Genomic DNA, 14,546 nt, shown 5'->3' with positions numbered 1-14,546 from the left:
TTAAAAGTGGAAAAAAAATGAAAATATAACTTAACAAATACATAAAATTAAATCAAATTAGGGTTTCCTTCATCAAAGCTACGATCGTTGAAAAGATCTTGCACTATGGTATATATCCCTCGCACACATCCCTGGAATATACAGCCTTTTCGGAGAGACGGTCTAACGATTTGTTATAGCCGTAAGGATGATTCTCATTTGATTTGCCTGAATGCATTTGAAAACTTGACAACCGTTGCGATCCCAAACAAATCTTTGCCAAAGAACGAACTGACAATAGGGAAAAAGATGATTACGCTTTTGATGAACACTAACACACAAACAAACCCTAAACATAAACAAGTATCTAAACTAACAAAAACTAAACTCCACCATAGCGAGACGGACGAATATCTACACTACTTGTATAACTAAATAAAATTAAGGGAAGAGATAAAAAAAAAATAGTCTAATTTCTACTATTTCTGGCCTAAACGGTTAAGATTATGGAGAAACCCTAGAAGAAAGGAGGAGAGAACAAGAGAGGAGAGGCAGGAGATTTTATATATTATGTTGCGCTGAACAAAGTTTAAATTAATTTTACCATCTTTATTGATTTATATATTGGGTCAAAATAATGTCTTGCGAAATTTTGGTAGATATCTCAATTCATATTTTCATAATATCACATTTTTAAAATTTTCACTTTTACTTGGGCACACAATGCGCGTGCCAGAGCAATCCATGTCTGAGAGTGCTTTCGGTTTGGCATTATAAATATCACAATGGTTGTTGTTGTTGATAGTATTCATGTGGGAATTGAGATAAATAAATATTTTTAGGGATATCAATGTTCGCACACCATTCGAAAAATTCAAAAAAAAAAGGCGGTTAACATTAATGAAGGCAAATAAGTAAATAAATATTAGTGAAGGCAAACAGGTAAATAAACATTATTAACGAAGACAAATAAGTAAATAAACATTAATGAAGACAAGTTAACTCAAAGTTTTCCTAAAAAAAAAAAGAATAAAATAAAATAAAAGTTAACTCAAACTTTAAAAACGATTGTAGAAATATTATTAGAGATATAAAGTGTTGAAATAATACTCGTATATAGAGTTTTCAATTTGTGTAAACGGGTTGGGTTTGGGTCGGGTAAGGGTGGGTCGGGTCAATTCAGATTAATTCCATAACCTATGCGGGTCGGATTTGGGTTGGGTCATGCTTGAGTCGGGTCATGTCAGGTCGTACTTCTTATCGGGTTTGGGTCGGGTTTAGATCGGGTTAATAACAGGTCGGGTTTATTCGAGTCGGGTGAACAATAGGTCGGGTTTAATTCGGGTTTTCACGGTTAAAACGGATTATGGTAATTCTCGGGTTCGAGTCGGGTTCGATTCAAGTCAATAATTTGCGGGTTAGAATCAGGTGGGGTCATTCTCGAGTTTGAGTCGGGTTCGGTTCAAGTCATTAATTTGCGGATTATAATCAGGTTGGGTCATTTTCAAGGCGGGTCATTCTCGGGTTCAAATCGAGTTCGGTTCAAGTCAATAATTTGCGGTTTAAAATCAGATTGAGTAATTTCCAAGTCGGGTCATTCTTGGATTCAAGTCGGGTTATTTCAAGTCAATAATTTGAAGGTTACAATCAAGTCGGGTCATTTCCAAGTCAAGTCATATTCAGGTTCAACTAACTATAAATAGATAATTATCATTTTTATCAAGCTAATTATTTCCTTTGACTATAATATATATGGCAATATACTAGAGAACTATAGTCTATAATTTAGGAAGATAATTATCTCCTTTGACCATACAACAAATATATACTATATTTAACACTTAAATTTGAAGATGATGCTCCTTTATTTTGTTGGCCTCGACCGACTTGGTCTCACAAGACAAAATGCTTTGGTCAACTATAATAAGGTGGTCTAAATTGCATTTAAGGTGATTTGAAATCGGGTCAGGAAAAATTTTGGTTGAATTTAGGTCGGGTTAATAACAAGTCGTGTTAATTTCGAGTCGGGTTAGTAACAGATCGGGTTGAATTTTTGGTTTGGGTAAGTAACAGGTATGGTAAAATTCGAGTCGGGTCAATAACAAGTCGGGTTGAATTTGGAGCAGGTCAATGATAAGTCGGGTTGTTTTCAGGTCAGGTTTGTAACAGGTTCAGTTAAATTCGGGTCGGGTTGGGAATGGGTCGGGTTGAATTCAAGTCAGGTTAGTAACAAGTCGGGTTAAATTTGGATTTTGACGGGTTAAAACGGAATTGGGTCAATTTCGGTTCAAGTCGGGTTCGGTGCAAGTTAATTAAATTGGCCGTTGTAAACCGGTAAATCGGTGCAAGTTATAAACTGGTAAATTGGCCGTTTAAAAGCAAATTGAATAGTTCCACACACACAATTGGACTACCGGAGGGTATTAGGGATCATGGTAAACATTTCAACAATTTTTATTTCCGGGCGAAAAAAAAAGTCAAAAAATTCCAAAATTGAAGGCTAATATCCACACTTTTTGAGATATTTTGGAGGTTTCAAGGCCTAGTGTCGAAAAGTCTTGAAATTCTAAGGGATGCATCTCGGGGTCATATAATTCCGTTTGGAACCGTATATAATCATTATTTGTTGTCATAAATGTTCGTGGTAGGTTTGAATTAATGAAATCGATGCAAGTTGTAAACTAATAGATAAATTGGTCGTTTAAAGGCAAATTGGATGGTTCCACCCACCCGATTGGACTCTCGGAGGGTATTAGGGACCATGGTAAACATTTTGGCAATTTTTATTTCCAGGCGAAAAAAATCAAAAAATTTCAAAATTGAAGGTTAATATCCACGCTTTTTGAGAAATTTTGGAGTTTTCGGGGCCCGGTGTAGAAAAGTATTAATATTTTAGGGGATACATCTCGGGATCATAAAATGTCGTTTGGAACCATATATGATCATTAAATATTGTCATAAATGTTCGTAGTAGGCTTGAGTTAATGAAATTCGTGCAAGTTGTAAACCGGTAATTAAATTGGTCGTTTAAAGGCAAATTGGATGGTTCCACCAACCCAATTGGACTCCCGGAGGATATTAGGGACCATGATAAACATTTTGGCAGTTTTTATTTCCGAACGAAAAAAAAGTCAAAAAATTCCAAAATTGAAGACTAATATCCACGCTTTTTGCGAAATTTCGAAGGTTTTGGGGCCAAGAGTCGAAAAGAAATGAGATATTATTAGATGCATTTTGGGGTCATATAATAACGTTTGAAACCGTAAATGACCATTATATGTTGTCATAAATGTTCGTGGTAGACTTGAGTTAATAAACGGGTTTAGGTCGGGTTTATAACAAGTCGGGTTACATTCGAGTCGGGTGAACAATAGGTCGGGTTTAATTCGGGTTAAAACGGGTTAGGGTAATTCTCGGGTTCGTGTCGGGTTTGGTTCAAGTCAATAATTTGCGGGTTAGAATCAGGTCGGGTCATTCTTGGGTTGAGTCGGGTTCGGTTCAAGTCAATAATTTGCGGGTTATAATCAGGTCGGGTCATTTTCAAGCTAAGTCGGGTCATTCTCAGGTTCAAGTCGGGTTCGATTCAAGTCAATAATTTGCGGGTTATAATCAGGTTGGGTCATTTCCAAGTCGGGTCATTCTCGGAGTCAAGTCGGGTTATGTTCAAGTCAATAATTTGCAGGTTACATCAGGTCGGGTCATTTCCAAGTCAGGTCATATTCGGGTTCAACTATCTATAAATTGATAATTATCATTTTTATCAAGCTAATTATTTCTTTTGACTATAATATATATGACAATATACTAGGGAACTATAGTTTATAATTTAGGAAGATAATCAGTTTTAATTTCAAGTCATTTTTGTTCGATCTTATTTATTTAATCACTTGCAAGCTACAAGTCATGGACTACATAAATTTCATTTCATTATATGATTTATATCTGACCAATTCTTCGATGCAAGACTATTCAACTACGAATAAAGTTAATATTAAATTTGCTATATATTTTGTACAAACGTACGGTTTCCATGTCTTTTGCATCATTCTAACTGAATAACTATTTTTCTAATCACTTTGGATTCTTTACCTGCAAGTAATTGACTATCTTCTTTATATACCAGTTTTAATTTCAAGTCATTTGTTCATTCTAATCTGATCAAGTCATTTGTTCAATGTAATCTGATCTTTTTTAATTACATTACTTGCAAACTACGAGTACATGTTATGGACTATATATATTCCATATATTATATCCAGTATACAGATAATGATCAATTATAAACTCTGTTTTCAAATGAAATGTCATCAGTAAACAAAAATATATGTCGATATCAATAATTAATACAATGGCGTGCACAATACATCGGTTATGGGTTATCTTACACTACATTGCGCGTCAAAGATCATTTTCAATGACGTATCGATATGCTTGGTTGAACTCCTATCGATTCAACTATAAAGTGATTTGATCGTTTGCATCTGCTTTAGCTTGAAACCACGCAAATCAGGAGGACAACCATGGCAACTTCATACAATAAAATACGAGTACTCGAAACCATTATATTGTTCTGCTGTTTTTGTAGTCTTGTAAGCAGCGACAGCAGAGATTCATTCATTGCTAGACAAATCAGCAACAGTGTGGGTTGTTCGAGTACTGGAAATGCTAGCGATGCCTTCAGAAACAATGTAAATCTTCTTCTATCTGATTTCATCGAACATTCCTCTGCTAACAACTACTACAACACTAGCATCGGCGACAGCTCTGATCGAGTTTATGGCTACTACATGTGTCGAGCTGATGTTGACCTCAAAACTTGTAGCAGTTGCATACTTAACGGTACACAATCTGTTATGGAATCAACCTGTATAGAGCATGAAGACGCGATTCTCTTCTCGCAGTTGTGCATCTTTCGATACACAAACTACAGTACATATGGCATGTTCGAGGGAGCACTATCAGGGTCCGATCATATTGACGCAAATGTATCGAACTACCAGCAGTTTAATCGAACATTGTCATCGACGTTGAAAAATCTTATCAACGAGACTGCTTTTGGAAGCGAAAACAATGGATCTAGATTGCGTTTCGCTACCATAGAAGCCCGTGTAACAGAAGATGAGACAATCTATAGCTTGGCTCAATGCACACCTGATATAGCCGGCGTAAATTGTAGTCGATGTTTACAAATTGGAGTCTCTGACTTCAGCCGCTCTGCTAATCTATCTCCAGCTGCTTATACTTTAAAGAACAAATGTTACATCAGATATGATAATGTCTCTTTCTATGATTTCGGAGACTCGAATGTCAATGCAGGTGTTGTTTTAAGACCATCAAATTTTCTATTCGTCTACTCTGCTGTATTCCTGTTTGTATTGATGAACTTTCTTGTGCTTTGCTAGGCCTTGGACCGATTTATTTTTGTTGAAGTATCATGTACTATATTATTAATTTATGATACATAATTTTGTAATGTGGCTGTGTGTCTGATTTGCTATTATTTTGATACTTCAATTAAATTCTTATGGTTTGATGATAAGCTAGATTAATTTTTGCATCAAGAAAAGTTGTCAGCTGATTCAGTTCTTATACGATACTATGAAGAATGGATAATTATTTTGTATTTTGATGAGCTGTTTATTTATTTTGTTTCTTAGTACAGCTGTATATCCCTTGTATAATCCCTAGGTATATAAATTCCCTGTTTAGCTTCACAGCCGTTTTTTGGGATGTAAGAAAAACAGAATCAAGAGAAATGAAATGAGAGCAAAAACATGAAAGCTTCAAAACCCAAAAATCAGAAAGATTGAATCTTTTTTCTTCATGGTATCAGAGCGGGTTTCTCGAGAGATTTGAAGTAATCCGTTTATAAAACAGCAATTTTATTTTAAAAGCTTCAATTTTTTTTTCGTAAGATGGCTCAAGAAAAAAACCAAAATCAGAGCAACCTTAACCCCTATAAAGATCCACTCTTTATTGCTGTGAATGAGAGTGCTGCAACACCATTGGGAAGTATCATCTTTGATGGTAATAATTTTTTCAACTGGAGCAGAAGCATTAAAATAGCACTTGGTGCAAAAAACAAGCTCGCATTTCTCGAAGGGAAGCATCCGAAACCATCTCAAGGTCCAGATGAAATTCAGAAGTGGACCAGATGCGACTATATGGTGAGATCTTGGCTACTGGCAACAATGAAACCTGAAATTGCAAGTAGCTTGGTGAACATGCAATCCACAAAGAGGTTATGGGAAGAAATGGTAGAGAGATATGGGCAAACCAATGCTCCGCAACTTTTCCGGCTTAAGAAGGAACTCTGGGAATTTCAGCAAGAAAACTTATCAATTGGAGAATACTATTGCAAGTTGAAGGATCTCTGGGATCAGATTGCTGAACTGCAAGAAATGCCCGAGTGTAGCTGTGGGGAAATGGCTAAATGCACCTGCAATTTGCTGAAGAAAATGATGGATATGGAATCCACTAACAGATTGATAAAATTTCTCATGGGGCTAAACTCCGGATATGACCAGATGAAAACGAATCTACTGAGCATGGATCCCTTACTGCCAGTAAGTAAAGCATACAACTTGGTCTTACAAGTTGAGAAGCAAAAGCAATTGACTGGAGAGATGAATATGGGAGCTGAAGTAAGTGCCCTGGCTGCAAACAAACAAGAGAAAAGCTTGGGTCCCCTCATTAACTTTCAGAAGAAGGACTACAAGAGAATAAGAATGGAGAAGGAAGCAAAGAAATGCACTCACTGCGGAAAGAGAGGACACTTGAAGGAGGGTTGCTTTGAGATATTAGGATATCCAGATTGGTTCAAGAATCCTAAGGGAAAACCAATTGTGAGACAAGCTGGAAATGTGAGCAGAGATGGAAATGAATATGCTGAAGGACACCCCTTGGACTTTGGAGAGAAAAACAATGAGAAGAATGGAGGAAGACAGGACACCAAGTTTCTGGCAAATGTCGTGCAAGAGGTCATGAAGGCGCTGGAAGATCAACGAACCTTGAACAGTTATAGCAATTTTGCAGGTAATCTGAAAATGTTGAATGCTATGAGTCAGTGCAGTGATATAAATTTGAATACCTGGATTATAGATTCAGGAGCAAGTGATCATATTACAGGGAATAAAAATGTTTTGAGCAATCTAAAAACTCTATAAAATCATATTAGAGTAGGATTGCCAGATGGAAAGATAAAAGTTGTGAAAGAAACAGGAACTGTGAAACTTACTCCCAATGTGATATTGAATGATGTTTTGTATGTGGGTGATTTTCAACATAATTTGTTATCTGTGAGTAAATTGTTGAAAGAAGGAGATATGAAATTGAATTTTGATAAGAATAGATGTTATCTACAGGACCTCTCAACTGATGAAAATTTATATTTTGGAAAGAATATAAATGATTTGTACAAATTGGTGGTTGAGAGAGAAGAAGAAGGAGAAGAAAAGAAGAAAGAAGAAGTGTTTGCTGCAGAAAAGAGGAAGAATGCAAGAGATTGTAATAATTTAGCAAGTTTGAACCTGATACATGCTAGACTAGGACATGTGTCAATGTCAAAGATGAAACATTTAGAGTTTTGCAAATGTAAAAATTTGGAGAACTATTTCTGTGATACTTGTTCTGTGGCAAAACACCATAGGCTGCCTTTTATGCCTAACAAATCTATTGCAAATGATACTTTTGAACTGATACATGTTGATCTATGGGGTCCTTATAGGATCAAAGCCTTGAGTGGGGCTACTTATTTTTTGACTATTGTAGATGATTTTAGCAGGGCAACTTGGACACAATTATTGTCCAACAAAGAGTAGGTGAAGGGAGCATTAAATGCTTTCTTATGTCATGTTGAGAATCAATTTGACAAAAAGGTGAAAATCTTGAGAAGCGACAATGGGACTGAGATATTTCAGAGTGAATGTGGAAAGATCCTTATTGATAAGGGGATCAAACATGAGAGAAGCATACAAGGAGTTCCTCAACAAAATGCTAGAGTAGAGAGGAAACATAGATTTCTGCTTGAAACTGCAAGAGCTTTAAAACTGCATGCAGGGTTACCAAGTTATCTGTGGGGAGAATGCATCTTAGCTGCAACTCACCTAATAAACATGCTTCCTAGCGCAGTGATCAATTGGGAAACGCCCTATTATAGGTTAATGAAGAAGGAACCAGATTATTCTCATCTGAGAGTAATAGGGAGTTTATGCTATGCAAGTCCTCACAAGAAACCGAGTGATAAGTTTGCTCCAAGGGGAATAAGATGTATCCTGGTTGGATATCCATATTGCCAAAAAGGATATAAATTGATGAGATTGGATGATAAAAAAATATTTGTGAGTAGAGATGTGGTGTTTAAAGAAGACATATTTCCTTTCATTATAAAGGAAGAAAGCAATGAGAATATCATAGCACTAAGAAGATCAATAGAGGATGCTAGAAAGGAGGATGAAATTGAAGACGATGCAGATCTTGATGTATTTTCTGAAGCGGCAAATCAAGAAACAGAAGGAATAGGAAATGAGCATTTAGAGACAACAGAAGAGGAATTTGCAGGAGAAAATAAAGGAATGGAGTCCGAGGAACCAGAAACAAGGAGATCTTCAAGACCGAGTGACATTCCTAAAAAATTTAAGGATTATGTCACGGAAATACCAGGAAAAGGGAGATTTGGAGAATTAGCTGCAAATTTCATCGCTAGTAAGCTTAAACATTCAAAATATTATTCTGAAGAATATGTGGGGTCCTTGAACAATGTGTTGAAAATCAGGGAACCATACCATTTTAATGAAGCTGTGAAAGACTCTGGATGGAAGGAGGCAATGCAAAAGGAATTAAAGGCTCTAGAGGAAAACAATACATGGAAATTGGTAGAGCTTCCAGAAGGAAAGAAAGCTATAGATAGCAAGTGGGTTTATAAAATTAAATACAGACCCAATGGTGAAGTGGAGAGATTAAAGGCTAGACTAGTAGCTAGAGGAGACAAGCAAGTAAAGGGAAAGGATTATAAAAGCACTTTTTCTCCTGTGGCAAAGTTCACCACAGTGAGAACTTTGATTGCATTGGCTGCTGCACAAAACTGGAAATTGCACCATCTAGACATCAATAATGCCTTTTTACATGGAAGCTTAGAGGAAGAAGTGTACATGAAACCACCACAAGGGTACCAGGCAGAAAAAGGAAAGGTATGTAGATTGATCAAGAGTATTTATGGGCTTAAACAAGCATCCAGGCAATGGAATGTTGAATTAACAAAATTTCTTCTGAAAAATGGGTATGAACAATCAAAAAGAGATTATTCCTTATTTTCAAGGAAGAAAAATGGATTGCAGACAATAATTCTCGTCTATGTTGATGATCTTTTGATAAGCGGAGATGATGAAAGTGAGATAATTGTAATAACGAAAGCTTTAGATAAAGCTTTCACTGTGAAGGTTCTTGGGGAAATGAGGTATTTTCTTGGAATAGAAGTGTCTAGGAATGAAAGAGGGATAATGCTGAATCAAAGAAAATTTATCCTAGATATCTTACAATCCACAGGGATGGACGGATGTAAATCAGCGAAATTTCCCTTTCCGAAAGGGATGAAACTCTCCATAGAGCAAGGGGAACTTCTTGAAGATCCAGAATCCTATAGAAGGATAATTGGAAGATTGCTGTATTTGAATATGACAAGACCAGATATCTCCTATAGTGTTCAACAACTTAGCCAGTTCATGAATGCACCAAGAGTACCACATATGAAAGCAGCTATACATGTGGTTAAGTATTTAGCAGGAACTTTGGACTGGGGATTGTTTTATCCTGCCAAATCAGGGATTAAAATGACAGCCTTTTGTGATTCAGATTGGGGTAGTTGTGCCTTCAGTGCAAGATCACTAACGGGATATTGTGTTTTCTTGGGAGATTGCCTGGTGTCTTGGAAAACAAAGAAGCAGAAGACAGTTTCAAAGTCCTCAACTGAAGCAGAGTACAGGTGTATGTCACACACTACTAGCGAAGTAGTTTGGATTGACGGAATTCTTCATGATCTTGGCTTTAATGTGCCCAGACCAATTGACATGTTCTGTGATAACAAGTCAGCCTTGCATTTGGCGCACAATCCCATTTTCCATGAAAGAACTAAACACTTGGATGTGGATTGCCATTATGTTAGAGAGCACATCGAAAGTCAAATGTTAAACGTTCTGCACATCAAATCCTTTCTGCAATTAGCAGATTTAATGACTAAGTCTTTGAGTGAGCAGCAACATAACCATCTATCCTTCAAGTTAGGACTTGTTAAAACAACTCCAACTTGAGGAGGGGGTATGAAGAATGGATAATTATTTTGTATTTTGATGAGCTGTTTATTTATTTTGTTTCTTAGTACAGCTGTATATCCCTTGTATAATCCCTAGGTATATAAATTCCCTGTTTAGCTTCACAGCCGTTTTTTGGGATGTAAGAAAAACAGAATCAAGAGAAATGAAATGAGAGCAAAAACATGAAAGCTTCAAAACCCAAAAATCAGAAAGATTGAATCTTTTTTCTTCAGATACAGTTTTCGATTTTAAGGTAGAGGCTTTTAGTCCTCCACTCCCTCCATATGTTACATTCAAACTCTTGTAATAGTTCATCCTATAATCACGAAAAGCAATGAGAACATTTCTTATACCGACTCATTAACCATATCAGCCTATTTCACCAGCCACGTGGAGACCTGCTTCCGGCCATGTGAACATCCACCGGCCATTTGACAAGATAGCTACGTCGGCTGACACATGGCACTAGGTTGGGGGTTTATATAAGTACCCAAGCATAATGGAATATTATCAAGTATCAAGCTTGCTAAAGTCAATGATCTAGCATGTATCCTAGAACTTTCCTTTCTTGAAATATTACTTTGTTCTTCGAGTTGACTTTCTGCTTTTATAAGAATTAAAACTATTTTGATCTTAGTGCATCCATGGGATACACAATAACACTCTTTTGCATCACAATTTTATGCTTAGTTGACAAATTGGCACTGTGTTTCGATGATGAATTGAGTAATTAATTCTAGCTTTTGCTACAACTATGATACCGATCCTACCAATAAGCTCAATAATCCCACCATTTTAAACTACCAAAATAATGTTCAATCACTTCATTCTATCTGCCTTTGTAGCTAAGTCCTCCTTGTCGCACCCACCCGTGAGTTTCTTCAAGACCAATGTAGGTGAAGTTTCCGAAAGGGCTTATGGTTCGTATCTTTGTCGAGGTGATCTTAGTGCTAAAACATGTAGCAATTTCTTAGAGAAGGTAAGACAAGCTGTCTCGGATTATCGCATTGATTATGTCGCTTATGAACATTATTACTACCCATAGTGTATTGTGTACAACGTGGATTTGAAGTGCATAGTACACTATGCAAATAGCTCGAAACCGTCCATCAACACAACTATCGTCAGTGAAGAATCCTCGGATTACTTGAATAATCACCCACTTTACAACATGACATTGTCAAATAACATACAAGAACTCATCAGAGAAGCTGCCTATGGCAACTGGACCAAGTTTAATTTCGAGACCAAGACCATCGATGTAACGGGATCCGATGAGAAAATTAACATACTTGTTCAATGCACGCCTGATATATCTGCTATGAACTGCAGCAGCTGCTTAAGTGATTTGTACTATAGTCTTCGGCCTAACGGTGTAGGTGGAGGAATTTTCAGTTCTCATTGTTTGCTCAAGGACAATAATCAGGCTTTTTTTCGAACCAAAAAATAGTAATGAGACTAATAATAACGCTATCTTAAGTAAAGCTTACCGTAGTTTTATGTCTAGTTATTTTCATTTGTACCTAATGTTGGTCTTGTTATTGACTATGTAAATATAACATTGTTTTCCACATTTATATATAAATCTCAATCATATTAACTTTTTTTGGCTCCACAATACCAATTGTATCGTCTTTGTTTATGAAAACAAGTTCGTTATAAAAAGTGGAATCGCGTACTTAAACAATAATGAAATCAATTTTCCTTTGCTTTCTTATCTAATTTTTACGTCTTCTAATATTTTGAATAGCATTGTATCATTAGTCAGAAGATTTGGCATTAATCAATTAGTACTCTTATAATAATTGGAGTAGTTGGACCATCTTAATCATTGCCGGCAATGGACTTGACTAACGATAAGATCAATGCCAAATTGCTAATAATAAATCTTTATTTAATCAATTTGCTATTAAGCTTTCAATAATACACCAGGACCACCGCGTTTTATATATAATAAGTTCTTTCTTTCTTAAGTACTCACATAAAAAATTGAGCATGTAAAGCAACTAGGCCAAGCAACACTATGAAACCGATAAACTCTTCCCTCGTTTTGATCTTCTTCATAATGTTTTCATTCTACAATCGCGATACTAGTGCTGAAGATTTACACAGCTTTAATAGAGTATGTTACGGAATTTCCACAACCAGTAATAGTTCCACATACAACAACTTCAAAACAAATGTCTACTCACTTATCTCCATGCTTGCATCGAAGTCATCTTCATCGCCGAGCATTTTCTACAATACGTCTTCTGCTGGTGAAATTTATCCAAGGGCTTATGGTTCTTACTTATGCCGCGGTGATCTAAAAGAACAAGTTTGTCAAAAATGCGTTTCTGATGTAACCGGATTCCTCTCACGAGCAGACATCACCAACACAGATTGTTATGGTACCGGAGTCTACTATAGCGACCCACAATGTATTGTACACTACGCAAACAGATCCACATTCGATGTGTACGAAAAGGGTAGATCACTTAATAGTGATTCGATAGGGGAGAAGGTTACTGACTACAATAACTACAACGAGACATTATCGAGTACAATACAAGGACTCATTAGAGAAGCCGAGTTGGGCAATTGGACACAACCTAATTTCGAGACAAGGGTAGTAGACGTAAAAGGATCTAATGATGAGAAAATTTATGTACTTGTTCAATGCACGCCTGATATAACCGCGTCGAATTGTAGTGATTGTTTAGGGGAATTATACTCGAGACTTCCTCATTGTTGCAATGGTACTCAAGGTGGATACGTTTCGTATGGTAATTGTTTGATCAAGTATAATAATCAATCTTTCTTTGGGAGCGCTTACCATAGTTTTTTGCCTAAATTGTGGCATGTTACATTGGTCTTGATAGTGACTTTGTACATTGTATTTATGGAATGTTAGTTCTTCAAGATTCAAATAGATAAATAAATAATTGGTCAATGTATGTTCGTTACTTATAGATGACAAATTTTTTTATTTTTTATTTTAGTGGTAGTTAAACTATAGTACTTTGTAGTTTGTACTGTATATTTATAAATTGGACTGACATTAACCAATACTTTTTTAATACGGCTCCCTTAATTTCTTGGTTAGCACAACTAAGCAAGCAGGATATCCACATGTACGTATATAAACCACATACTTCGTATTTCTTGATTCTGCGTTTAGTATATCCTGTTAAAATAAATTATACAAATAGAGGTGATCATGGGTTAGATGGGAGTATATCGAAGAAAGATAAGCCAAGTCAATATTTAAAAATGGATGGAAAAAGCATTATGGGCCGTAAATAACACTTATTAAAACATGTACTAGTACAAAGTTCTCAAATTTTGAACTCGGACTAGCTAGAAAACCTGATCCAACAATCCTATCCAAAACCCGAAGTTTATAAAGTTCTAAAACAATTTTTATGCTCGTATTGTTCAAAATCACAGTGTTCGGCTGTATCTAGCTAGGACTACTACATTACGGAGTTTTTTTTTTTTTATTTATTTTTTTTTTTTTTTTACCATGCATCAATCATGTCCCTTCATGGTAAAAATTAGTAATTAAAAAAAAAAGAATTATAAATCTTTATTTCAGCAATATGGGTCAATGATATTGGAGTATTCGATAAAAATAAAAATAAGTTAAGGTGAATATGAGTCAATGCAACAATTAAAAAACTACTCCCTCCGTCCCAAAAAGAACGACCCATTTGGGTTGATTACGCCGGTATTAAGGAAGTTAAGTAAAAAGAAGTAAAGTATATTGGAAAGATAAATTTACACGGGGTTTGTAAAAAAATAGAGAGCAAAAGTAATAAAATAACATGGAAAATCAAATTTTTATATGGGAAAGCGAATTTTGCACAAATATTGTTGCAAGTTGGTGGTGTTTTAATGCAAATGGGTCATTCTTTTTGGGGACAAAGTTTTGGCCAAATGGGTCGTTCTTTTTGGGACGGAGGGAGTAATATAATTTAGACCAAATCAAGCTAAACAAAATTGTGATCAACAAACCAATAAAGTAATAATAATAATAATAATAATAATAAAGTGAAGTTAAAAAAAAAAAAAAAAATATGGTCTTTTTTATCACTTCCCAAATTCATTCCTTCTTTTTTATTTCCAACTTTCCATTTTAAGGAAGACCCAAAAAATATTGAACATGCTACGTAATCATTGACTAAATTAGCATTAAATTTCACATTAATTAATTATAATTTACGATCCGATCTAATAAATACAAGAGTACTATAAAATAAGCATAACTTAAATTACAGG

General features: G+C 35.6%; 3 protein-coding genes across 3 annotated transcripts; all 3 read left to right on the top strand.

Moving 5' to 3' along the window:
* The first annotated feature begins 4,499 nt into the window (after positions 1-4,499).
* Positions 4,500-5,381, top strand: LOC145637312 (putative cysteine-rich receptor-like protein kinase 9). The gene has a single exon (XM_081688776.1). It carries the CDS (start codon positions 4,500-4,502, stop codon positions 5,379-5,381), a length of 882 nt encoding a protein of 293 aa, XP_081544902.1.
* A 5,549-nt stretch (positions 5,382-10,930) lies between these two features.
* Positions 10,931-11,736, top strand: LOC145637311 (putative cysteine-rich repeat secretory protein 7). Its single transcript, XM_081688775.1, has 3 exons — positions 10,931-11,012; positions 11,132-11,265; positions 11,332-11,736. Exons 1-3 carry the CDS (start codon positions 10,931-10,933, stop codon positions 11,734-11,736), a joined length of 621 nt encoding a protein of 206 aa, XP_081544901.1.
* Positions 11,737-12,351: 615 nt separating this feature from the next.
* LOC145637310 (antimicrobial ginkbilobin-2-like protein) lies at positions 12,352-13,179 on the top strand. The gene has a single exon (XM_081688774.1). The coding sequence runs from the start codon at positions 12,352-12,354 to the stop codon at positions 13,177-13,179; it is 828 nt and encodes a 275-aa protein (XP_081544900.1).
* Positions 13,180-14,546: the final 1,367 nt, after the last annotated feature.

Source organism: Chenopodium album, chromosome 6 (assembly GCF_948465745.1).
Source record: "Chenopodium album chromosome 6, dcCheAlbu1.1, whole genome shotgun sequence".
In the NCBI taxonomy this organism is placed as follows: Eukaryota; Viridiplantae; Streptophyta; class Magnoliopsida; order Caryophyllales; family Amaranthaceae; genus Chenopodium; species Chenopodium album.
Note: the sequence above shows the minus strand (reverse complement) of the source record. Positions and strands in the feature narration are given on the sequence as shown.

Coding starts and splice junctions, on each gene's coding strand:
- LOC145637311 (XM_081688775.1), top strand. CDS start 10,931: ATGGGATACACAATAACACTCTTTTGCATCACAATTTTATGCTTAGTT. Junction 11,013..11,131: donor GTGTTTCGATGATGAATTGA/GTAATTAATTCT, acceptor CTGCCTTTGTAG/CTAAGTCCTCCTTGTCGCAC. Junction 11,266..11,331: donor GTAGCAATTTCTTAGAGAAG/GTAAGACAAGCT, acceptor TACTACCCATAG/TGTATTGTGTACAACGTGGA.
- LOC145637312 (XM_081688776.1), top strand. CDS start 4,500: ATGGCAACTTCATACAATAAAATACGAGTACTCGAAACCATTATATTG.
- LOC145637310 (XM_081688774.1), top strand. CDS start 12,352: ATGTTTTCATTCTACAATCGCGATACTAGTGCTGAAGATTTACACAGC.